This window comes from Malaya genurostris, chromosome 2, assembly GCF_030247185.1.
Source record: "Malaya genurostris strain Urasoe2022 chromosome 2, Malgen_1.1, whole genome shotgun sequence".
Classification (NCBI taxonomy): Eukaryota; Metazoa; Arthropoda; class Insecta; order Diptera; family Culicidae; genus Malaya; species Malaya genurostris.
The window spans coordinates 250,230,304-250,257,704 of NC_080571.1; the positions used below are offsets into that span (position 1 = coordinate 250,230,304).

The window sequence follows — 27,401 nt, forward strand, 5'->3', positions numbered from 1 at the left end:
TTCCCCCATAGTTGCCGCACCTGTCGGCGGTTGTTCTTTATGCCCACGAGACCTGAACAATGTTGGCAGTGATCTAGAAGTTCTTAGTGCTCTTACCATGACGGAATGCAAATGAAGCTCAAGATTAAAAATTGAGTTGATAGATTGTAAAGGTAATGTTGTAATGTGCAGAAATTATGGTACTAGTTTATTATATTGTAAAAGTAAGTTTGAGCTCAGTGAGATCAAAAGCTGTTACAACTTTGTATGAGTGTATATTTCGGTAATATTTTATCCGTACATCCGTTTGCTGGGAATTTCAATTCATAGTAACAACGACAATTTTCATTTAGATGAATTTATTTTTTTTTCTGATTCACTTGATCGCCTTATATATGATTCACATATTTGTCTGGTAGTTTTAATATTGTGTAATGCAATAATTACTAATGTTCAGCGTCCGATCGAATGATGTTTGTATTGTAGTGAATGCGTTTTTCAGCTCACCTTCCATAGATTGCCAAGCTGTGAGATACTCTTTTAACTTCCACTTAGAATAGTTTATTTTCATATCTGTGTTAATATCTGTATGCTTCCGACAATCTGTAAATAACATTTTTTTAGTAGTCACAATCCATGAACTGTTTCTCTCTAGCAATCAATAGAAACAAGCTAATTTTTGACTGTCTTAGTTTGTTTTTCGAAAATATACGACTGTTTATTTGTTTTATCTCAATGATTTATATAATTCTTCCTTATATTTTAACAAGAGTAATAAATATAAACGTAGCAAGCTTGTGTATTGTTATAGCTTTCTCGAAAGGGAGGGAACCGTAATCTCTCATTTTTCGTACGATAGTGTTCGGGCTGGACCGAAAGAACCTACGAAAAATTTGTGTAATAACTGATAGGACGGGCGATTGATTGTGTGAAGTTATGTTGAGAAAACAAAAATACGTAGAATTCAATACTCATTTCAACAAAAATGATGACAAACAATAATGGATAAAATAAAACTTCCATTCTAGGTTGTTTCATTCGAAAGTCAATAAATAGTCACACAGAATTAAAACTGGTAGAATAACATTAAAAACAAAAGCAAAACACTCCTTAAAATACTGTTTTTATAGTAGTGACATCTACAATATTATGCGTCTCTTTTTTGTTTGTTAGGCAATCGAGAATGAGAAGAAGTTACTAAAAACTACATTATCCAGAAGAAGCTGTTTGTTGATATAATTTGTTCCTTACATCAGATACATGCTTTGTATTTAGTTGTAATATTTGTTACAATTGATTTTGTGTATAGCAGATAAATATGAACCTAGTTGCCATCTATCACGATTTATCGTTTTCTTCATCAGCACCCAACTGTACTTAGTCAACTGACAGGGTTTTTGTAATTTTGCGTTAGATAAATAAAAAGGTTTTCTCGCTCATTTTATTTTATAAATACAACTAAAAATGTACCTCCTGGTAGTTATGTTTCATTTTAAATTCTATCAAAATATAGAATGAATTATTGTTGTTCCATGATCGTTGAGTTCTAAACACGGACGACATCGATAAATGTTAGAAAAATAAATAATCTGCTATCCTCGATCTTTACTGTAAACATTTTTACAACTCCACGCGTTTGCAACGAATGAAGTTCGACGCGTGTTTGCTTACTTCAATCGTACTACCTATCCGTTAGTACTCATTAAATTGAGGCACTGCCAAAATCAATCAGACAATAAAATACTTTTTAAACGCAATTCACTTATTTTTGCAAGCTGCATTATAGTACACCTATCGGGATGTGAAGGACAAACTTACTGGTTTTAAACACGATGAATACAATAAAATTTGGAAACTTTTGAAAAAAATCTAATCAAATAGATAAAACAAAGTTCTAATTTTACGCACTACATAAGCCTATAATGTAGCAATATCATTTAAATTTTGTTCTTGATCCACAATTTTGGCCACATCAAACAGAACAGCTCTACATTTCTGACTTAAGCTGAATATTAATTAACGTTTTGTTGTGCCTAAACATTTACTTCGAAAGCTGCCACAACTAGAAGGTTAGTTTTTTCTCTCCTCGTTCATGAATTCGTCAACGATTGTGTTGATAGACGGTTTAGCGTCATGCTTTCCGTCGACCACCTCCGTCACGGTGACGGTTCGTGTTTCCTTGACCAACTCCGGTTTACCGGACTGCTGCAATAGCTGTGTGGTTGTGGTTATCTTTTGCAACAGTTCATCCTCGGGGAAATCACCATCGGTTGAGGTCAGTGTGATGGTATTTGTTGTGGTCGTAGTGGTAGTTTTGGCATTGCTTGGTGAGTTGGGCTGTGCTTCCTCCTCATCGGTCGTTGTTACGGTCGTAACTACCGCATCGCTTTCGTTCAATCCGGCTGCCGCCGCCGCCTGTTTCATCTGCTCGAGCAATTGCTGCTGGAGTTCTTCCGGTATCTGCTCGGTAGTGGCGTTGATGGTAGTGGTCGTTGTAATCACGGTAGTACGCAGTGATCTGGAAATGGAACCAATAGGTAATGAGAAAGAGTTGGCTGAATCTTGTTTGAGCGCTCTCATTCATGAGTAACACTGCAGAAAGTACACGGATCTACTTAAAAGATAATAAGTTTTAGTTCCCTGAAATGATTGCAAAGTCATAAGGAAGGCGAGATCAGAATGCTCCGACGAAGTTAGACAAACTGTTTATAGATGTAAATTAGCGTTGTTTTATGAATTATCACATAAAATATTCCGAGTACTTTTTCATTTTTTGTGTTATCTATTACAGATTTTTTAACCTTGCGGTATTTTGTCTCTCGAATCAGAAAAATATTCTCAAACCTGGACTGAAGATGAGCAATACACATATCCGAATAACATCGTAACTGGCCTTGTATTCTGGTTGATTTTCTTTGAATACCCCCGAACTAATTCGTTGGGATTGATATAATGATCCTTTGGAGATTGGATCGCTTGTAAGCAGTTCATGTTCTAAATTAGACCGACTCGCAAGTTTCACTTAAACTTTAGAAAAAAATCCAAGACCCGGAATACCGAATCTCATATAGTAATCGGTTCATCTCGACGAACTGAGCAAATTCCGCGAGTGAATGTGTGTGTATGTATCTGTATTGTTAACAAAGAGGTCCAGATCTCAGAGACGACTGGACTGATTTTGCTAAACTAGTCGCCAACGAAAGGTCTCCTCGTAGACTTGAACGCTATTGAAAGTTAGATTCATATGAAATGTCCTATGTTTCCATATAAGATTCCTTAATTTCACAACGGACCTACAGGACGATGTATGTAAAGAATTCAAATAAAGTAACTCATTTTACTCTCAGATGGCTGAACCGATTTCCTCCATCTAAGATTATAAAGGTCTTAAGATCCCATAAAAACTTCTTGGTTTTTTATTCATATCCGACTTCTGGTTCAGGAGATGATACAAAGTGATTAGTGACAAAATGTCAATTTACGTAAATTAATCGAATTTATCGGGTTTGTAGATTTTGATAGTCGATGACCAAATAAACTTATTTCAGTTTTACCGGTATTCGGTTTTCGATCCCGGAAGACACCCAAATTTTTTTTGGAACGAACTATGATTTCTCAAAGAAGGCTAACACGAATTTTATAAACGAAAATCCCTGTTCTTGAAGTACCGTAAATAATAACCACTTTGACATCTCATGGAATGTTCAATCGATTGTCACATGTTTAGATTTAGGAATAATTTTGACTTCATTCAATTTCTCTTTTCGATCCGACTTGCAGCTATGAAATGAGTGACTGTGAGTTTCAAACTATCATTTAAAACGATGGTCATGAAAACTAAAAACACCGAAGAATATACATGCAGAAACACATGATGATTGATTAAAAAACGTGCTTAATCCACCTAGAAGTGAGAAGATATAATTTTTTTTATCAATTTGCATATGTTTTTTACGTGAATATTCTTTGATGTTTTTAATTTTCATGAAATTATTTTAATGACCTTCGTTTTAAACGACAGTTTGAAATTTCAATCACTCATTACCTTGTAATTTTGGAACTGCAAGACTAATTGAAGATCCTTTTAATCTAAATGTGCGACAATCGATTAAGCATTCCATGAGATGTAGAAGTGAGTTCATCTTTAAAGTTTTTGTCATTATTTATGGTACTTCCAGAAACGGTATTCATAGACCAGCATAGCCAAAAAAAGTTCGTATGTCCATGAATTAGTATGGCGAATAAATTGAAATAGTTTTGAGCCCAACTTTGAGAATTTTTTGGAATCGTCTTCTTCTATGACGGTTTGAATTTTAAAAACTCATCACTCTATTATCCCAAAATTAGAAGTCGGAGTCGGATTAACTTAACCAATTTTGTATGAGACCATAATTCAATTTTAAATTGAATTATTGTTGATTAAACTCGTTTTGGTCATCTCTTGGCTCCTCTATTCCCGATACTTTTCGGAAATCGGTGTATTCGAAGTAAGTTAAATTCGCCCAATGGATTGTAAACCATTTCATTAGATTCGAAAATTTTGAAAATCAGTGTAGCCATCTTAGAAAAATTGTAGAAAAATCGTAGTTTCAAATAAAATTTTTGGGTACCTTCCGCTATCGAAAACCGAATATCGGTAAAATTGACATAAGTTTATTTGGTCATCGACGATCAAAATTTGGGAACCCGATAAATTTTTACACTAATCACTCTGTATCTCATAAACCGGAAGTCGAATCTGATTAAACACAAGCAGTTTTCATGGGACAATCAGTTCAGCATTATTTTAATTTCATTACATATATCATCCTATAGTTCCGGAACCAGAAGTCGGATCCAAATGATATTCAGAAACCTTATATGGGAGCATGCTGCCGTTCTACGCATAATTGACTGTTCATATAAGTCTAAGTTAGTAGAAATCAGTTTTAGCCATCTCCGAAAAATTAGGCAGAAATCAGTTTTAGCCATCCCCGAGGAAATTATTTTTCACACACAAATTCACAAACATCTTCGAATGGTATAAGAATGTAAGAAGTTGTGTTCTTCCAGCAATTATTCCTGCAAGCAGTATAATTCAATATAAATATGAAATTGTTTTGAATTTGAAAATACTGCCATCTTTCTAACGCATATCCCATGTTCGATCGATTATGTTGCCAAAAACGAACCGTGCTAAAAACGAAACGTCATGAAAAAAGGTGATGCGTCTAAGTCTTTTAAATGCTAAGAAACAATTGCATAAAACAGTGTTGAAAATCGTGTGTCAATTTGCTCCGAAACATCGCATGATCAGCAAGCGCGTAAAATTCCTACTACTGGAATAAGTCGCTTAACTCTATGGCTTGTTGGATAGCAATTACCGTGCGGAATCTAAATCTAAAAACTATTAAATCTATTCTGTTTTCAAATTTATTCTGTTTTCAAGGTCAATTGTGGCAGATATAGTCAAAAAACATTTGATGTTACCATCATTACAGCATGGAATATTCATGCTCAAGTTCTAGCTTATCTTACACAAAACGAATTTCGAAAAGGCGCATAATACTAAAGTAAGATGTATTTACGTAAAAAAATAGATTTCGAGTCTTGTGAATTTGAACCCAATGAACCTGAAACCGGTTTCACCAGTCAATTTTCAGGAGCCACCCTACTTTTGTTTGGGTAAATTGATGTAACTCGATCAAATGAAAAGATAGAGAGGTGCTTTCTTGAGCAAAGTCGCTCAAAATAAAATTTCCTACAACTTTATTGTACAACAAAATCATTTTTGAGTTCAATTAAGGAAGTTAGATTTTAGATATTAATCTAAATGAGGACCACCCTAGTAACATTTTTCATCAAAAGGAGCGCCATTTGATTACAACTAACTTTTGTGAAGACACCAACTACAAAAAACTAATATTTAATAGTGAAAATATTTTTGTCACGCTAATTTCCCGTTTCGGACCACTGTGCAATCTGAGCTGTAGACTTTTTTAATATATTTTTTTCTCGAAAAACAACGGCAATGTCCATGAATTTTGAAACCGTGCTTCAAGTATGCGATAGAAAATTTGTAACATTGTACTTAAATACTTACCCATCATCTGTTTCATTCACGATCGTGTTGGTTTCAGTCCGGCATATCCCATCTTCGGTGATTGTGGGTGGCTCGCTAGGTTCCACTGCCATTGCTTGATCGTTGTTTTGAACTAAATAGTTTTCTGAAACGATTATCAATAAACCGATTAGCTTTCTCCATGATCAGATTTTCCGTTAGTTTGCTAAGACCATCGATGGCAATTGAAAATACTGGTTACATATTTGTTTGGGATTGGAAGAAGTTTAATTCTATGTAGTAAATATTAAAGCAATATATACGAATATATGGTAATCAAAGAACGACGCTAGAAATCTGATCAAAACCAACTGTGAGGGCGTATGGACTTAGGAATATAAGGACGCATAAACTGTATCAGGCAAACAATTCCAATAAATCGACACGCCCTTGTTAATGTTGTTACTGTGTTTTATTTTCGATGCAATCCTAAATGCTTCAACGAATCCTCGTTTCTGTTTATTCACCGGTTAATATAAGCTAAAAACGAACACATTTTGTACTTTTGCCTGACTATCTTATTCATTCCTTGTTTTATTGATTCAAAACACAGGATCGGAATACAATATGAGAAGTATAGAAACGGGAACTCGTAATATGATTGAATGTCTATTAAGTCCCATGCGTAGTTTCGATTTCGAAATTCGATTAATTGTAGTAGAAATATTGTCTATGAGAGCTGCTACACCAGATACTGTCTATACTGTCGCATTCCCATGACAGATTCGAAAACTGAGCGCTGGTGTAGTCGCTCTTTAATCTACGTTAAATGTTAGTATAATCATATACTGTCAAATTAGAGTTCCATCTAACTACATACCATGCAATAGATCAAGTGCACTACTAGCCCAACATCCTGGTACCACTAGGCAAACCGATATAATATAATACAAACGAAATCAAGCAAGCTATCACAGGAGATTGCAGTTTTTACGCAGCAAACAAAATGGTACAGAAATTAGATTAAACACAAGCAAAAAAAGTAACTTTTTTTAGATAAAACAAGACAACTGGCTGGAAGTAGAAGAGGATCTTTTCAAGAATATCAGAAACTACACATTGTTGTTTTACAAGGAGAAAGGTGGCATACACATATTGCAGAATGCTGATGAAATATTAGTGTAGAGTGCTTTTGACACGGAATCACATTAGCCGGGAATGCTTTCATCGTTAGTCTCCTTCAACTCAAATACTTCCGGTAGAGAACAGCGAAAGACAGTCAAGAAAAAAATAAATTGAAGCATCAAAGTTTAATTCTACGTACTACCATCATTGGAGACTGCAGTTGATGAGGTGTTAGGAATGACCATCACCGCGTGATTCGCTGTGCTGCCATCATCAACCGAAGAAACGTGCTTTTGTGCTGTAATAGGAACCAGAATGGTGTCCTCCGAGCTCATGATTGGTATGAGCACATCGTCGAAACTATGCTGAGTTTCACCACCCTGAATAGTGTTATCATCTTCTTCAAATTGAGATTTCGCTACATCAACACTTGACGAGTTCTGCTGATTTCCAGCTGCAACTTCGTTACTATCGAACTCAATAAAATTTTGCTCCGAGGCGAGCTGCTCAACACCAGTTTCCGTTTCCTGCGGGTCTACAGGGTGACCTAGCGTGATGTCAATTACTGCTGACGAAGCTGTGCATTCTGGTGCAGATTGATCGCATGTTTGTTGCGTGAGGATGACTTTACCTTAATGTGAATAGTAATTGCCAATAGTGTGGATTAAACTATTTCGATTGGTATAATCGTATAAATACAGTTGGAAGTAAAGATAAAAGGTCACGAAGAGTAAATGTTTAAGTTTAATATAAGGCTTTGTAATATAGTGCAGCAGATCCTTAGCTGTTCTGATGTTTGATTATGTCAAAATACAAAAAAGGACGCATATCATCAGATTTTTCTAGTACCAAGAATCAATTTTTTCAAGCTTCATTTGTATAGTACTCGATAACAAATATCGTGGAGTTTGAGATTCAGGCTTAAAAGCTAACTGTTAAACTTCTCGTATACGAAAAATATTCCAAGCAGTTCAATAAAGCAATTAAAATATAGTTTTCTCTTTCGTACAGTGTTGTTAACTTAACGGTTCGCCTAATTTTCAATATACAGAGTCAGAGAGCACAAGTACCGTAGAATAATGAAGTGCATACTCCATATACTCGCACTATACTTTAATAAAATGCAATAGTAATTGTTGGTTTATTGAGAAAATGTGGATCGAACCTTTATTTATTAAAATCTTTTTTATTAGCACACCAATTTAGGATATGGGACTGATAAGCTAGTATAGAAAAACAGTGGACAATCATATAAACGACTAAATGCAAAAGTCGGTAACTGGGTTTGGAAAACCCGTTTAAGTATTTTTGAATGCAACACCCGGATAAAAACATTGAGAGCAAAAACCGGACATGGACTTTGCAATGCAAGAATCGTTTGAAGACATCTTTTTTTGCAAGAAACGGACAGGAAAACTTTGGACGCAAAAACCGGACAAAAACTTAACCGGTTCTTCCAAAACAAATGTATTTATCCGGTTTTATGCATTCAAAGTTTTTACCGACTGTCAACACAATACTGAAACCTCATTCAGTACCATTTCAGCTATGAGTCGATACACACCTTACATGGAAAACGATCGTTCAATTGTAAAAACTGTGCGTGTCAATCGTAAAATATTATGCAGGTATTCGGCGCGTACAAACTAGACTTTTTTTCGTGGGGTTTCTTAAAAAGTAAAGTTTATTCCAGTAAGCCGAAGAGCATTGCTAAACTCAAAGCTAATGTGTGAGCTGAAACACTTGCGATAAAGCCCGAAAAGTTGACTAATATTATGCAAAGTGCTCGCAAAAGAGCTGCTTTATGTGTATCGAAAAGTGGTAGTCACTTAATCGACATTGTATTTTTAAATCTGGTTTGAAATAATTGACATAGTATATTTAAAAAAAAAAAGTTGAAAAATAGCAGAGTTGTTCAATGTTGAAATAGTATACATTCAGCTGGCACACCCTGTATTATTAGTTGGACTATGATTTAGTTTGGCATTGCGATGAGGTTAGTTAGGTGGGGTGTTCAGTCACAAGTGGTAACTTTTCAAGCCTATTGTCCAAATGATTTGGTGATTACCATTTAAAATATTATTTGCTCCCGCAGCTCTGTGATTTTTGTCTTTGGAAAAATTGTAAACCATGTCATGTGACCGGGAAGAGGAGAACTTACAAACTACCTTCCTGACTAATACAATCATCGAATCAATTCAATTGAAAATTTCATCGATTTTCGTCAGAATTCGCTTAATATTTTAATATATTACATCTAATGGTTCTATATTTTTCAGACTGTAAAATACATTTAAACTAAAGACGGGAGGACGCTTCAAAATCATTTCCAGAATTGTATTCTGAATCGTTTTGAGCATTTTCTGGTGAAACAACAACTTGACCAAATTGGTACTGCATAAAAAATGGCTGGTATGAAAAATTGTTTTTGTAAATTAATAATTGCGATACAAGTCATTCTTTTTTCCGAGATTCGAAAAAGTGATATTCTGATATCGCGGTAAAGCGTAGAGCGTTTTTTGTCGAAGTTTGGCATAATGTATTACTGAACTACCGAAATCAACAGATCCGTTTGCCGAGGTTTCAAACAGAGTATTAGCATTCACTGAAATTCGGCGTGACACTTGTCATCTATTGTCTCCTGTCGATTTTGCAAAGCATCTCGGGAAGCTGGAAAATACATAAATTGGACGAAGAAAAAACATGTCTACATTTTTCTTGAAAAGATAAGTGAAATCAATAGCCATCTACTTGTCATAAATACTTATAAATATCTGTAAATTTCCAGGTAGATGCGTGTAGAACCAAATATTTTTAGTCATGATATTTTTGTTTGAGATTTGCTGGATCGGCGACACAAAATTTTACTAATTGTTCAGTAATCCACATGCTCTGTTCCGCAATTAGTTGAAGTAAAATTCTAATCTCTCGGTAATGCGCATTCTGTTGCCAAAGTTTTGCATAATATTTTTCTAAAATTGTCGGTAAACATCAAATATACCGTAAACAGCAAATACGTTTGTCGAGAATTTGAAGAGTATGTTAGTTAGTTAGTATGAAATTCGACAAGACACTTGTCATCTAATGTCACCTATCGATATTGTACAGCACCACGTCGTCATTTGTCGTGGAGTTGGAAAATGTATATTACTTTTCGTATATACATTTGAATATTTGTTTATTTCCAGAAAGAAGCACTAGAAACAAATATTTTCATCCATGGTATTTTTTCGGTTTTTTTTAAATTAATGTTTGCAATAACAAAACACCCTCAATTTCCCTTAACTTTTGCTTTTATGAGAATAATTTCTTATAATAATAAAGCAACATTTTTTCTATGCTCGATTACTGATGACTCGGCAAATTGTTGTTGCCGGATTTCGGTAAATTCTAAAAAATATTACCGAACATTTGCTTTCTTTTTACTGCAATGGTCGGTAAATTTTGAATTGTAATTTCCCAATTGAGTAAAAATAAAGTCCAATTTTCTTAAAAATCGATTGATAATAATGAAGTATTTCAGTAAACACTACTGACTACTTCATTAAGAGTCATATCTGTCTAATTTGCTTATTTTTCAGAAGTGAAAAGTTGTAATTTTGTCTTCCAGCGAGGAAACTGTACGTGAACGGTGTAAGTCTTTCGAATTTCTATAATTTCCAGACGGTAAATATATTGTTCAGTATTTCCGTAAGACATCGACTTTTCAATGAGACTCACAGCCCTTAAATTCAAACTATGGCCAATCCCATACTGCTGAGCTAGTTTTTGAGCTTTTTCGACGATTCTTCTACTTTGAGGACTGGAGTTGGTTTCGCAAAAACATTAGTTTGATTAACTTCTTCCGTGAAATTTTCCTTCCGTGAAAGAGTAAGAGAGACCAGGGCTGGTTTTGCTAAACATCATTCTGGTTAGACATTCTGACACACGGTTCACACTGTCATTAACATCAAACATTTGAGATCATATGTAATTTTTTCCATGCTTGAAGAAGTTATTAACAATTGAATACGGAGAAAAAAATCGGCCAACCAACCCCAGGGCTGGGCCCGATTGGTCGAGTGAGCTATTCGCGTGACAGTTTCACACCGGTGAGGGGATAAAGTTACTTCTTAAACTTGTTCGGGTGGTTATTGTCTCCATGGCATATTGCACCTAAAAATAAAAACTCGTCGTGCTTAGAAAGTATGTAACTTTTTTTACATATAGCACAATTTGTGAAAATTTACCACTTTTTTTATTCAATTACATAAGTTTAAAAGCACACTGCTTAAGCTCTAAGATGTCGTAGGCCAAAATTTAACACTCATTACCATATTGTACGTTCCAATTATCCTTAATGGAGTAGTAAACAACTTCATTATAATGCCTTAATTCTGAATCTTAGCACTTCAACATGGACTTTTAATAAATTGTACACATTATATGAATAAAGGGCACGAACTAGTGTCTAGATAATTTAGGGAGGTAGTTTCTAGGCAGTTTTGAGTAGTACAGAACGGTGAAAATAAAACTCATTGCTATTTTAAGGAACTTTTAAAGTAACATGTTGATTGATTCAATATAACTATTCTGAGTGCTACTGAAGTATTGATTTTATAAGTACATTATATTTAGCGGATATCACAGCTACTAAACTTAGAGTAAGCAGACAACCTGATAAGTTTGGACAACAATAAAATAATGTCGTTTTCGCTTGAGAAAACTGAAACTTACCCAGGGTAATTTCATCACACAAACACTTTTCATGAAACTGTGTTGATTTTGCAAACCTGATATAAAAACCAGGTTCGAAACTGACTCGATTTTCAGTTCAACAACGTTGAAGCTAGGTACAAAACTGGTTTCAAACAAACGGTTTGACAGCAGTTAGAGTGGAAACTGGGTTAGGTTTGGCATCAAGCGAAAACGACATAAGTGAACTGATTTAGAAGATAAGGAAATTTTCATGACAGTACAGGGTTACGCAAAGGAACCTGACACATTTTGTTCTCCGTTGGCACTGGTACCCAACAAGGAAGGGATAGATCGAACACGGCGTCGAAAAGTAGAAGATTGAAGGTTTATTTTCGTCTAGTAGTTTTCCATCGTTTTGGAAGAATCAAACAAACGGTTTGACAGCAGTTAGGGTGGAAACTGGGTTAGGTTTCGCATCAAGCAACGACATTAATTAATGGAGGGACTTCTCCACAGTCTGTAACGGATTTGTGTCGGCATAGCAACGACAATTTTGCTTGTTTACCGCGCCGTACAGCTCCATAATCTGCCGGTTTCAACTGCTGGGTGATGACGATCTTATATAGATGAAACGACGACAAATCTTCCTTGACTATTCGATGAAAAGAACGACGAGAAATTTGAAGAGCAACCGAATTTTTCTCACCCGAACGCGCGGGATTCGTCACAAGAGCGGATCGAACTCGTTCAACATTCTCTGGTGTCCGGACAGTCCGGACGTGACCCGGAGGTTTTATGTGGGTCACAGAACCTGTTTTTACAAAACAAATTTCACCCACAGTTTCACCGTATTACGCGAAGGCACCGACCTTTTCGGCTTTAATTTATGTTTTTTATCCTCACGATTAGTTGTAACGTACGACTGATTCTTCAAAAACGAGTAATAAATAAAAACGCGATGAGTGGCACTCCACTGCTCAATGGTGGAGAACTACTAGACGATAATAAACATTGGTTTCTCCCGCCCTTGTTTGGGTCAAATGTGTCCCGAGAACAAAATGTGTCAGGTCAGATTCCTTTGCGCAACCCCGTATTATTGTTTAGGAACGCAGATCTCTCTTGTAGTTTTACACCGTTCAAGAAAACCATTGTACCACCACAGATCTCCAAGACATATTCAGCAGGAATTCAGTATTTGAAAAACATTGTCTGTAAGGTACTACATTGATACAATTTTCTACAATCCAATTCTGAGTGCAACTGAAAAAGTTTTTTTTTAATTATTGCTTCCAACCATTATACAAAGCCTTAAAATAGATGTTCCCCGGGCCATTGAGATACAAGATAAACCGTTTTTCAAGACTTAACTGTAAATTAGTTATGGAAATCTAGATCGTTGTGCATTATGTTAGGAGTGCGTGTACCAAGTTCGACCAATCTGCTAAATACCCAGTCCCATAAAAAATTAAATGTTAGTACAATGTAACGACAAAACCTCAACGAAAACCAAAAAAAAGGATATGTAAAATAAAACCGTAAAAAACGTAAGAGATAGTCGAAATGAAAGGCATAATAAGCATTTGTACCGAAACAATAAAAACAAAAAAAAATAGTTTAAGGCATTTCATTTGACGGTTCTCTCCTACCTCGTCCTAATTCAAATGCAATATTTTAGACGACACGAAAATACGCAATCGAATACAAGACGATCTCCTATTCAAAGCCTAACACCATGTAGTTTGATTGTGGATGGTTAAACGAAATAAGTGAAAGATACTGGGATGAAATTACCTGTTACGTCGTCATCGCTTAGCTCGCCGCCCGTTTCGTGCAGTGCTACATCGGATCCGCTGGAAGAACCACCCGTTCGTGTGGAGAAACTAGTTGTGCAAGTTGTGGCCTCTGGTTGCGTAACCGTAATGGAAGGTGTAGGATATTCGGTTCCATCTACTCTGTTCAACGTCGAACCTCTTCGAATATCACCAAGGCGATCCTCATCGCTTTCGGAACTGCTGCCACCGACAGTAAATTTCTGAGGCAAGGTCTCCTCTTCCTGCGGTGACTGATCAATCACACTCGACTGTCGATCACCGTCCATCTCGTAATCATAATGTTCTTCGGTGATGATCACCAGGTTGCTGTTATCATCTTCGTCGGTGACATTTTGCTCATTCTCAAGCTTTGCAAAGTTTTCCGGTGATGTTTGCACAAAAATAAACTCATCAATATCACCGGAATAGTCGGCGGCTATCTCCGAGATATTATTATCGGATGAAATCATTATGATTTGTTCACCTTTCTGTTGATTATCACCGGGGGTAGAGAACGATTTTTCGAACGTACGCCCAGAATCTACTCTAAGTGATCCTGGTAGAGGGTCTATGTTATCTAAACTGTACCTTCGATCATTCGAAACGTCCTCCAAGTTCACTGATGAAATCTCTTTTGTTACAATTTCTGTCTCAGTTTTATCGTCATCATACCCGGCTGCAGGCGTAGCCGGTGTCACCTCCCATTCGATGTCTTCCACGGTTGGTCGCTGTGCGAGTTGTTTGTTAATTTTAATATTCACCTTCGAATGTTTCTTGATGGTTCTGACCTTCCCGCTCTTGTCTGTTTCCAGATCTAGCTGCTCGAAATCTTCCGAATCATCATCATCTTCGTCGTTACTGGCATCGAACGATGGTTTTTGTACTGTTATTTTGTGAGTGATAACCATAGGTTCGTGAATCTCTTCAAATTCATCATCATCATCATCCCCGGTGGTGTCATGTTCAGCGATTGCCGCCTGAATGATTTCCTGCACATCCTCGACAGTTGCTGCAACTTCTACCAGGACATTACAAAGGGATTCATTGCACAAATAAATGAAAGCCAATCAAATAGTTTGCGTGCGTGAGGAGGCGTGGACGTCAATTCACCGATTTCGAACAATTATTGTGGTGTGGCATTTGTTGACGTGCACGGAAACGCATTCGTGTGGTGCGAGCGGTTGATGAACGGTGATTTGAGTTGTCGGTTGCATAGTTGGTAGATTGATTGGTTGATTTATTTTCGGAAGGTTTGATTGATTAGTAAAAACGATGTATTGAAAGGATGATTAGGGTAGATGACAGTGTGTTTCAAACGAACTCGAATGTCTGTATTTATGAAATTAGAGCTCAATGATGAGAATCTGGAAGCTGAACTACTGTAAATCTTACAATAGCTCACAAAATCTAGCATCCATACGGTAATATTTTTAAAATTGTGCATTTGTTTACTATGTGAATGAAAGTACATTGTTTAGCGATAGTAAAATCGTTTTTACTAAAACGAATCATTAACTATCTCTCTGGTTATTTTCTTCAGTAGTGTTCTAGCGCGAATTCGATAGATTCTAGAAAAGATTCTACGTTTACGTAAAATTTCATGTTTACGCTTGAAACACATTACCAACTACTCGAACAACTTAACATCAAATATGATCAGAGATCACTTTTAAATACCAAATAATGAAATAATTCAAGAAGAAGTGAAATGAAAAACGAAGAAAACGAAACAAGACGAAACTGAAAAGGAAAAACAGTGTGTGCATTGAATTTTGAAGAAGTTTGACCCTCTTATTTTCATCCAAATAGCGAAAAAGCTGAATGACAATAAACCTGATATTTGAACCTGCATCTTCCTCATTTTCGAATTTTTATTAGTAATCTAAATCACAAGGGAAATTATGAATAATCTAAAACAGTAACGCAATTCAATTGGTGTGTATGTTTGTACAAAGTTTATGTTTTCCACTATCCTCTAGCACGGAAAGAGGTATTCAACTATCTATAACTACAATACAAATTGAGTCAAATATTCACAGCTATACAGACCTATAAACAAACTATCGGAGACTGTTTCGAGTAGAACATTGCGCTCATTTTATTTTTAGTTGATTAGAATATCAAATGATTAAAACTAAACAAGACGTAGAATCCAAACAGTGCGAAACATAACAATTGAAGAACTAATCTAAACCAAACTCAGAAAACACTTAACTGTACTATCCCGAAAGCACACAATGTCACACACCCACCCGCTAGGTACACAAACACTCTTAAAGTCAGTTCACAAACACGCATTTTTTGTTTAGATTTGAAACAACTGAGAACAACATACGAGGGAATGTTGCGTAACTGAACATAAAAAATAAACAATGTAGAGCAAAAACAAATGAAAGAGAAACTAAACTATCTCGTATATTTGGCAGCGAGTCACGAAGAAACTAGGCATAAAAAAACACGAAATATCCTCCATGGAAAAGTGAAGTAGGTAGAGAAAAAGAATAGAGATATCAAGGAGGAAATAAAGTCTAGTACACAGAAGAACACATTCTACCTACTTACCCTGATTTTGATCGGGACTGGTCAACTGGTCATTCTGTGTGTTGTACTCGGCTGGGCTGGGGGGTGGAGTCTCTGTTTGCTTTTTGACTGAGGCGATCCCAAAAACCGCACCACTGTCCCTCCGAATTTGTTGGTATACTTCACTATTATCTGGAGAAGAGGACTGTGACGGTTCCTTACTAGTCTTTTCGTCCAATTCATGTTCCTGCTTTTCGTGCGCTGGTTCGTGGGTAGAATCTGTCGTGTAAGGGCATGATCATAACAACGATTATCTACTGAGGGTTCAATAACTGAGTTTACCTTCCATCGAAACATCTACTCTATTGCACTCGATCCCGTTGATTTTAACTGGATCCACTTCGTCAATTCCGTTAGTTGACCCAAGCTGCTGCTTTGCTAGTTTTCTCTCACGTTCATCTGTGACTAATTCCAAGTTTGTTATAGATTTGCTGACAATATCGGAACGGTTAATTTTGATAAGGGCCTGCTCCAACACATTTCCGGTAGCATCCCTTCCAGCCTGACGGAGCCAAAGCCGTAGCATCACTATCGACTGTTGGGCCTCGTCATTTGGATATTCAGCCTTGATGAGATCCACATCAGTCGGCGAAATCTGCAGTTCCTCTGCCAGCAGAGGCCAATCCGATCCTAATAGATTGCAAATGTCGGTGATTTTTATGTCAGCCTTGTGTATTTCGTTGTCTGCATCTCCGTTTTGGAAGGTGAAGTTCAGTGTCTTGCCACGATTTGCTGCATTCACGATCGATTGCTGGTCGTAGTTCAGCACTTCGGTTGAACTTAGATCGAACTCTGAAGCTGTTTCCATTTCATCGCCTCCAAGTCCGTACTTTTCTGATGGTAGAGTAAAGCTCAGAGTGCACAGAGGAGTAGGTGTGGGTTCACCTTTCGCCACTTTTGGTTCGTTCATAAAAGCAATGCGGCCAAGTAAATCATCAAGATTGTTTTTGATTTTTACCGTGAATGTTAAACGATTTTCCTTAAATGCATTGAACTGAGTGGAGAGTTGTTCACCACTCTTTAACATCGGTACTATGTTGCCACCAAACTCCAAATAGACAACACGACCTTCACATACTTCAACATCCCGAGATTTAGCGATCTCGGTGAACTGTTCCTGATGTTCTAGGGTTTTGTCTTCCTTGTCATCAGTCATGCAGAATACGCTCAGTTTGGCTTCGGTCTGATCAACTCGCTTAGCAAATACCACAAATTTCACCATGAACGGTACATGAGACGTATGCGAGTATAACTCTGTAGCCATTTTGGTGGCTTCATTAATATTGCGACAGTCCATCAACCAAAATCTTGCTGAAACCGTTGTGGTGAAAGAAACGCAGTCATTCACGAAAGTCAATGGAGTAGAACCAGTAACGTCCTCCCAAATAGCCTTATTTTGACCGCCGGTGATGGAACATAGCAGCCGTAACGTCGGGGCGTTACCCGAATACTGATTGATCATTCCCGAGTTATAGGCTTTCGGTGCTGGCATACTCAAGGTGATTGCTTTGTGAAATTTGCGCCGTCGTGGTTCTACAGTGACGACCGGTGATACAGCCACGCTACGACCAAGAAGATTCGCTGTCATGTTCATATCTATCGGTTGTGCTTGTAATCCAACTCGAATCTTTTTGGTAAGAGCATTCTGCGGAAAGATGGCTTGAACAAGTGGTACTGCGGTAGCGGAAACGGTTCCACCTTCTGGCCCAATGGCATGAACTTCCTGTCGAATTCTGGAGACGACAGCGAAATAGTGGGGAAAATCGTTCGTTAAAATACGAGTGATTCGGTTGGTGTGTAGATCTTCCAGGAGGTTGAGGGTGTCTCCCTTGAATGTCTCATTTAAAACATCGTGAATGGCTTCTTCGCTATCGTACAACGTATGCTCCCTCCAGGTTTCGCCATTATCCGAACGAAGTATTATAATCTCACGCTCCTTTTCGCGCAATGAAGCGAAATGTGGCACTTCCAATATAACAGGACTGCAATGAAACATTTGGTATTGAAACAAAAACGATTTAAAATAAATGAATGAGAAAACTTACCCCAAGAATTTAGCCCCTACGGGAGCTAGTTCGAGGATCCGACTGACCAGTGCTTCACCTTCCATCAGTGGAGGTGCGTTGATTATTCGTTGTGGCTTTACATATCGACAAGTAATGCGTGTCGGTTGGGCGGCCGATCGTGGTGGAACGATCACTCGGACACCACTGTGCCGACAGCCACGCATAGCACCGCCTCGTGCATCGACCAGGAACGAAACGAGGAATCTGAAAATTCGTGGTTACCGTTGTTAATGGGTGATTAGTTAGAGTGATACACGGAGTGAAGTTTAACGTTTGCTGTTACGATACATGAATGAACACTACTGTAAATGTGTAGATGACTACTAACTAATAGATGAAATTAATGCTCAGAAAGAGGTGTGATTACTGGATAAATCGCTATAGTTCAATTGAAACCACAACCGATTACAGAAAGTATTTGTATAAGGAAATCAGCGATAAATTGCGTATTTTGAAAATTTCACATAAGGATCAAAGACATATAATTCTTATTTCACTTTATTGAACGTAGGTGGTTATAGGTTGTTTAACCGTCCACAACCCAGAGAGTGATCTCCGGAATGGAGTCTTTCGTCGGCAAGTTCGGCCTGAATGTCCCGTAAAAAGAAGGTTGACTAATTCGCCAAGAAGCACTTGGTATGGCAGACGATCTGTGGGTGCGGCGAATTCAACACCATCAACGGCTAAATAATGGTATGTTTTGGCCAAATCTGACATCGCGTCATAACGAGAAACCTGTTGTTTTAGTGCCGAAGGAGGTAAATCCTCAAACTCGCCACAACTTTACGCGATAAAAATATTCTAAGTGATTATGAAGGCCAAGTTCCGGAAAACAGATTTGGGAAACTTGTGAATGATAGTATGTAAAAAGTATGACGCAAGTGTTGCACAGAATTCGATGAGTAGTGTCAAGTCCAAGGTGTGGGTATTCATCCTAGGAGAGAAGGTTTCTCGAGCTCGACATAATAAAATGCCGAGTTAAATCGGCAACACGATATTTTACTGATTGTTCAGCAATTCACATTTCCGACATTCGTTAAGTTAATGTGCTGATATATCGGTAAAACGCATTTTTTTGCTAATGTTTGGTATAATATTATACTGAACTTGCCAGTAAACAACAAATATACCGAAATCAGCTTATCCGTTTGCTGAGATTTCGAACAGTGAGATAGCTTTCACTGAAACTTGGTGAGACATCTGTCATCTAATGTATTTTGTCAGTTTCGATGCTCACAGTTTTCATTGATTACAAGGGTGTTGTGTATTATTATTCCTTCAAAGACATCATATTAACAAGATATCCAGCTCTCACATTTCATGAACAAATCATTGGCAACATCCTCTTTTGCGAGCTTGGCGCCCTCAGACGAGTCCGCATCTAATCTCGTGTAAAAAGTAGGGGAGAGAAATGTCAAATTCGTGCGCGCCAAAATAGCAGCACTGAATGTGACGCCGTGCGATGGCGTTGCTGAACTGAAAATTGATTTCCTGAATGAATTCCGGGAACTTTTTGATTAAGGTAGTATTTATAAATATGTGCTTATTTCCAGATAGAGGCGTTAGGAAACAATATTTATTTATTGTGTGCTGAATTAAAGTCAACAATAATAAAACACCCCTTTTCCACAACATTAGCTTTTTTGATAATTATTTCATACAATAATAAAGAAAAATCCTTTTTTTATTCGATGATACGATCCGGGTCACTTTTACCGAACTAACAGCCGGTGTCAGTAGCATAGTGTGGTGAAGAACTACACTTGTTACACGACCATACTTGGGGACTCGAATTTAGTGCTCGACTCCCTCAAGCAGAAGGTAAAATAGAATTCATTTCTTTCTTCTGATCATGCTTATATGAGCCTGCCTTGGCTAGCTTTTCCATTCTACATTTATAACTGATACAATCTAGAACACCTATCCGTCTTTTCATTTCCTATCTTTCGTCTCTCTCAGTTAATGCTTGCCGAAAAGAACCAATCAAAATCGATATAGTCGGTAGACACTTGTCTGTTTTCGATTTTGCAAAGCACCACGTCACTGGAAAACATTTTTGTTGGAAGAGGGGAAAAGATTTTTATATTTCGTGAAATCAAAAACTATCTAATGTTCATATATACGTAAAAATATCTGCTTATTTCCAGGTAGAGGTGTTGAGGAGCACCCAGATTGGCGGTACAATGCTTAGGGCACTGGTCTTACCATCCAATTGTCGTATGTTCGAGCCCCGACCTGGAAGGATTCTTAGTGTCAGTAGGATCGTAGCACCAGCCATGCAATGGTTCTATACGCTATGAATCGGCTGTGAAGTCTGTAGAAATCAAATTCCGTAAATCGAACAAACTTGAACTATTCCTTTTTTCAGCTATATATTTTTAAAACTGTTTCAAAATTTTGTTTTCAGAATATTGAGCACCAAAAAATTTGGTTTTCTAGTCAACAAGATTTTTTTACAGGTACACCACAATACAATTCTCTTCGATATTTCGTTGACATTTTTTATTTCAGTTATCGGTTTACCATGGAAAGTATTCACCACAAGCCTCTGCAAAAAGACAGTTTTACATTTTACGACACTTTTTTTCTTCGATAGGACTACTAACGAACTGTGTTTCGCTTTTTCAAATAGAATTTGTATAAAACACTCAAAAAATCATCTAGTTGGCCCAACTTTCCCTTACCTTTACATATAGTCCCTTTAGTCTACCCACATGCAGCCTCTTTAACCTTCGAACGACGTTCAGCTCTTGTCGTTTTTCATTGAAAACACTCGTGGATTTTCGAGCAGTCGAGTATTCAAAACAGGTGCACTACGTTTCATTTATTTGCATCCAAAAATGCAGTTTCGGAGCAATTCGCGGACAACTACTTAGCAATTGTTTTCTTTTCCGAGCACCGAGCGTGCATACCAACAGAAATGAACAAATAACAATGTAAACTTAACAAAACCAAAACTTTCAGCGCAAAACACTGGGTAGCAACGACTCATACCAGAAAACTTTCTTAATATTGTGAAACTTTTGATGTTAACTGTGACCGTTGGCGTAGTTTGATTTTCAGTTCTACCATTGCGGTCTTATATCGCAAACAAACTGGCACTGATTTGATCTATCGTGTCTATCTACTCATAGAAATTTCCCGAAGTTAAATAGACCATTGGGTTCTAAATTTCTGGTATTGAAGATTCTTCATTTGAATCTAGTCTTCTTTTAGTAAAACTTGCGCATGTGAGTTGACCACGGAGTCTTACTATATCGAACTAACTAGCATACTACACGGATAAAAATACATTGCCGATACTATGATTGAGAAATCATGAAAATCATGAAACATGGCTTTTCATGAGATCATACTTATTATCAATGATATGAGGAGAATGATTTCAATCATGAAAAAGTTTATGGAAGTTGAGTTATTGGTCATGATATGAACCATTTTGCTCTTAAAATCATGAGTAACAGGCATGATCATGGTTTTCATAGTTTTCATGATTTGTCACTCATAGCACCGGTGCTGGACTTGTACCCATGTACGAACTAACAGAAATCTGTGCAGAAAAACTTCAAGAATTATTGTTGGCACTCGATGATGAAACACGAAATCAGATACCTCGTGTTTTTTAATAACTATTTATTGGAATATGAGTTAAAATTAAATTATTAAGATTCAAATTGGGTGTTCAGCCACAAGTGGTGACTATTATATATATGATTTGGTTATTACCATGAGGACATCATTTGCTTCCGCAATTCTGAGATTTTTGTGTAGGGAAAATTGTAAACCTAATGTAATGAGGAAAAGAAACTTATATACTAACTTACTAACTAATACAGAGAGCGAATCGATTCAATTGAAGATTGCATCAATTTTTGTTGGAATTTGCTTATAATATTATGTGACATTACATGTAATGGTTCTATATTTGTGAGTCTGTGTAACTCATTTGTACTAAACCAGGAAGAACGCTTCAAAATCATTTTCAGAATTTTATTCTGAATCCTTTGAAGCGTTTTCTTCCTGGTGGAACAACAACTTGACCAAATTGGTACTGCATAAAGCATGGCTGGTCTGAAAATTTGTATATAAATTAACAATTTGTTTTTAGACAGAGCTTAGAATTTCTGTTTATAAGAGGATTTAAACATTTAATATATTTATTACACTTTGCCTGGATTCCTTCAATGTGATCCTTGAAAGTAAGTTTTTTGTCATACGTTAAACCTAAATATTTAGCTCGATCAGACCATGTCAATTCCAAGCCATTCAATTTGAGAATGTGATTATTGTTTGGTTTAAGAAAAGAAGCTCTTGGCTTATGAGGAAAGATAATTAATTGCGTTTCTGCTGCATTTGGTTTAATTTTCCATTTCGACAGATAATCACTGAAAATATTTAAACTTCTTTGTAGGCGACTGCAGATCACTCTTAGATTTCTACCTGTGGCTAACAGACTTTTGTCGTCACAGAATAACGATTTCTGACAACCAACGGGTAGATTTGGAAGATCAGAAGTGAAAATATTATACAAGATTGGAGTTACGCTCGAACCCTGCGGAACACCTGCTCGTACGGGTAGCAATTCAGATTTACAATTCTGATAGCTAACCTGAAGAGTACGATCAGTTAAATAATTTTGAATCATTTTGATCAAATAAATAGGAAACTGGAAATAAAACATTATTGCTATTAAACCTTTGTGCCAAACACTGTCGAATGCTTTTTCTTTGTCTAGAAGAGCAACTCCAGTGGATAACCCAGAAGATTTATTTGCTTTTATCATGTTCGTTACTCTTACAAGTTGATGAGTGGTTGAATGTTCATAACGAAATTCAAACTGCTCTGGTTAAAAAATGAATTCTCATTTATATGAGACATCATTCGCAACGAGATAATTTTTTTCAAAAAGTTTACTGATAGAAGAAAGTAAGCTAATTGGTCGATAACTTGATGTTTCTGCTAGGTTTTTATCATGTTTGAGGATAGAAATTAGCGTTTTTCCATCTTTTTGGTAAGTAAGCTGATGAAAAAAACACTTGTTGAACATTTTAACCAAGATTCTCAAGGCAACATCGGGAAGATTTTTAATAAGAATATTAAAGATTCCATCATTACCAGGAGCCTTCATGTTTTTAAGCTTCCTAATAATTGACTTAATTTCATCAAAATTCGTCTCAATAATGTCATCTTGTAAAAGCACTTGTGTTGAAATATGATCATATTTCAGTGAGACTTCGTTTTCAATAGGACTGACAACGTTCAAATTAAAAGTTTTTGAGTTTGAGCTGAGCAAGTTTTTGAGCTTTTTCGCCATTTGTAAGAAGTATTTGATTTCCTTCCTTGAGAGGAGGAATTGGTGAGATACCTCGTGTTTTTTATGATTGCGGCCTATCAATATTCACTTTGAAGAGAAATTCCGAAAAACTTGGTACTTGCCGAGAGTAAGTCATAATAGTAAACCAAAGACAAAATATTTTTTTTTCGTTTGGTGTTAAAAATAATACTCTATTTTTCAAAGCTCGTCTGCAATTTCTTTAAAAAGTGGATGTTAGAAGGTGGCTATAATCGCGTGATATAACTCGTTTGTTTTTGTAATTTTTGTGGATCTTAATTTTTTTTATTTTAGAAATTAAAAATCCACGAAGACTGTAAGGGCCCAAGAGTACCAAGGTTTAGTATACGAGGTAAAAAAGTGAAGCCTCATTTCTTTAGAGCAGTTCGGCTTTCTGTTTCAACACACTTCGCAGCCGATTCATAGCGTATATAAAAACATCGCATGTCTCTAATATACAACAACTGGCTTGTAAGACCCGCCGTTAATGATCACTACTCTCAATCTAATGATCACTACTCAAGTAAAGCAACAATAGAGTTAGCGGTTTTTATCAATATGAAAACCAAGCACAAAATAGAAAATAATGAGCGATTCTGTCCACAGCACAAATTCATTATAAGCAGCTTGCGTTCACTGGTCAATGACAGCCAAACATATCGCATTGCCGTAGCAAATACGTGGCGCTCTGAACTCGGGCACTTCGCCTTGTGCACCGAAATTGCGAGTATTTACACACATCTCATATACTTTCAACTTAAAATTTCAAGTATCTCTTGTCGCAGTGCACATGAATTACTGCACAGATTCAAGAAGAGAGGGAATCGCTCAGCTTAGCTCAGAGATTTGTTGTTCTCTTTGTCACGTTTGGCTCGGTGAGAATTGGTATGCAGAGCTCCAGCCTCATATTCGTTTTTTACTGTATCATTCGTACATGATCGCATCCAAAACAAACGAAGAGACGAAACTGTTTCATCTCTCATTGTAAAAAAAGAGAGTATCAATGCCCCTACGACAAGACGAAACCAAAATAACGAGTACAGGGAGAATCATTCGAATTTAAATTCTTATTCTTTTATCCATATAATGAAAATCTGTGACGTTTAGCTAGAAAGAGTGTCTAAAATTTGACAAATCGAAGTAATTACATCCAAGAACCTCTTTGAAAACCAAAACTACTATAGAAACGATCATCAACAGGTAAAAATCAAAGTGAATTATCAATTCTCGAAGCACCGGTGGAGTATCGACACAGCACAGTATACGATTTTCACTAAAAACCGAAAACGAGTGAAACACAGTAAATGTAAGAAAGAACACAATTTAAGTAAATTTAAGAATATTTTTGATTTCAGATAGTTCTACGCCAAGTTATCATGTTCAGCCGGCAAAGTCTCAAAAGAGGTTTTGGGGATGCTCTGTTACCGCCTTATTTTTCAATATTAATATTCGGAAATTTAACTAAATATTCTTCAAATGATGCTTCATAATGTAAAAAAAAATTGAATAAATTTGCTTAAGCTGTTTCAACCGTAAAAAAAGGCGGGTGGGTAATGTCAGAGACATAACTGGATGTCGTGAATACGAAAACAACTGGAATGTTCCTTAACGCTTCCGAATATCAATTAGTTGATAATTGTATGAATTATGCAAACATTCCCCTTTTTCACTATTGAAATTTGAAACGATGCACCTAAACTAAAGTTCAAATTAGTTACATTAAACATTCTGAAACACAATTAAATATTATGAAATAACCAGTATAGTTATTTATAATAAAAATACAGATTAACGTGCAACCCTGTATTGCACGGCATATTTCCAAACGACACCCATACTAGTATAAAGATGTGTTTCATTTTCGCATTGCGTGATTCATAATTGAATGACGTGCAAACTTTTCCTGCTTCCATTTTGATAAATCTCATGCTTTTGGTACGAAAGAGAAAATTCAACTTATTCTTTATGATGATTTGTAGCACTGAAAAATGCTTTGAATTATCATGACCAACAGGATCTGCATTTAGATCCGAGATGGTTCTTTGCTGTACACTGATGACTTCAGTTGGTAGGCTTCTGGTGTGGTTTTGCTATGTGGCCGCGGCCCGTCAAAATCAGCTTTTATTTCGCTGGAGCAGCACATATTTTGTTCTCTTCCTCAGAACGCGTTCTGATTGGCTGGTGCTGAAATGGATCAAATCAGACAGGGTTTTCGAAAGTGTACTATTGAATAACTTCAATATTGTTTCAATATACGTTTAAGTTGAAAAATTTCGAATCTATTGGTAGTTAGATTATGTAAATCCTTCTACAGATCACTGAGCTATTAGCTTTCAAAATACGAGAAAGGCAAACAAGCGTCATGGTTGTCCTCATTGATACTCTTTAATACCAAACATTTCAGAAAAGTTTAATTTTGAATTATTTGAGATTATGTCACACAACTGAAAATTTGGTCATAAAATTGTGATCATATTTCCGATTACATGTAGCAAAAATTATGTTGATACGTTAATACAACAAGAGATATTCACGATCAAAAACTTATCACTCTCGCAAAGGGTACATTTTGAAAAGGCGCCCCATAGTAATGTAAGTCCTATTCACGACAAAACTTACAAAAGAAAGTTTTTTGATTCAAATTATCTCTTACTCCCCCCTTAAGTCAATTAATTTCCTTTTATCCGAACTTTTGGTTGCTTGGAGCGATTCTAGTGAAAGACGATATAAAGAAGAAAGAAGCCCTTACTATCTTTAAAGAGGTAATCAATCCCATATGGTTTTTTTTTAATTCTGAGATAAAGTGTATAGTGTTAATTTGGTCGTCAAATTATACAATATAGTGTCAAACAGGTCGTCCTTTAACTTAAATCTTTTCGATGTATGCAAATACGAAGAAATCAAACCTAGCTCAATCTTGGCATCCTTGTAACGATTGTCTGGTGATATGTGTAGAAGTATATAATTGAAATTTCATGTCTATACAATTTAAACTGTTGATATTAGGAAACGATAATTCGAAGGTTACATCAGCTGGAGGCTACGGATTGGGCTAACGAAAGATCGGATTACTGAAATTCAAGTTTACGCAACATCACAAACTAATGAACGGAAAGATTTTAATACGCATGCAATTCTTGAGCAGTATTTATATTTTTAAAACAAAGCACATTATGTTAGTTTCCTACAGCATTTATCTAGGATCAATACTAGCTGACTTGTATTAGTTTTACCTTGTGGCTCGAACTAGTGGTTAGTAGCGCAAACTTTACAGAACTCACACACAAACACAGATACGTGTTATATTTCTTTGGAAAACATTGACAATATACCTTTCCCTACATAATGGCATAAAGTTTTTTCGCACTAAATAATCCGCCAAGCCGGTAAGCGACAACGACAGGTCGTTACTGATTTTCCGACGCCGTCCGACGAGATGTTGGTTAGAGGCCGAGGCCGCCGAACGACGGCGGGTGGATTGCAGATATTTCGATGTTCGCCAATCGAGATTAATTGGTAATATGATTCAGATTTTTTTTCCAGCCAACATCGCGAAGGAATATTGTCGTACGGCGTGTGAGTTTAGAATATGTTTTTTTGTGGTTTGAATGAAGCAACAATGTTATGTTGGTTGATTTCGAAATAAACAATTATTAGTCGAATGCATTCGAAGAAACAGAGCAGGATAAAAAGGTAACCAAAACAGCATATCGAATCGCAGATGAAAATGATGATTCCAAGTTTCGATGGATTTGTTGATCGGTTTTTTGGTGATTTGTGGAGGGTTTTAG

At 36.5% G+C, this 27,401-nt stretch overlaps 1 protein-coding gene across 6 annotated transcripts in view; it reads right to left on the reverse strand.

Moving 5' to 3' along the window:
- Positions 1-321: 321 nt before the first annotated feature.
- Positions 322-27,401, reverse strand: part of LOC131429415 (ankyrin-3-like) — a 164,665-nt gene continuing 137,585 nt past the window's right edge. For 2 of the 6 annotated variants that reach the window (XM_058593505.1, XM_058593503.1), the window contains 8 exons: positions 26,943-27,020; positions 18,258-18,482; positions 16,495-18,194; positions 16,195-16,431; positions 13,613-14,650; positions 7,344-7,775; positions 6,062-6,185; positions 322-2,497 (listed from right to left, as the gene is read on the reverse strand). In XM_058593505.1, coding sequence (XP_058449488.1) covers positions 2,050-2,497; positions 6,062-6,185; positions 7,344-7,775; positions 13,613-14,650; positions 16,195-16,431; positions 16,495-18,194; positions 18,258-18,482; positions 26,943-27,020 — 4,282 coding nt within the window. In that variant the 3' untranslated portion in view covers positions 322-2,049. The remainder of the gene's footprint in view (positions 2,498-6,061; positions 6,186-7,343; positions 7,776-13,612; positions 14,651-16,194; positions 16,432-16,494; positions 18,195-18,257; positions 18,483-26,942; positions 27,021-27,401) is intronic. The other 4 variants (XM_058593504.1, XM_058593507.1, XM_058593506.1 and 1 more) reach the window with 4 other exon arrangements.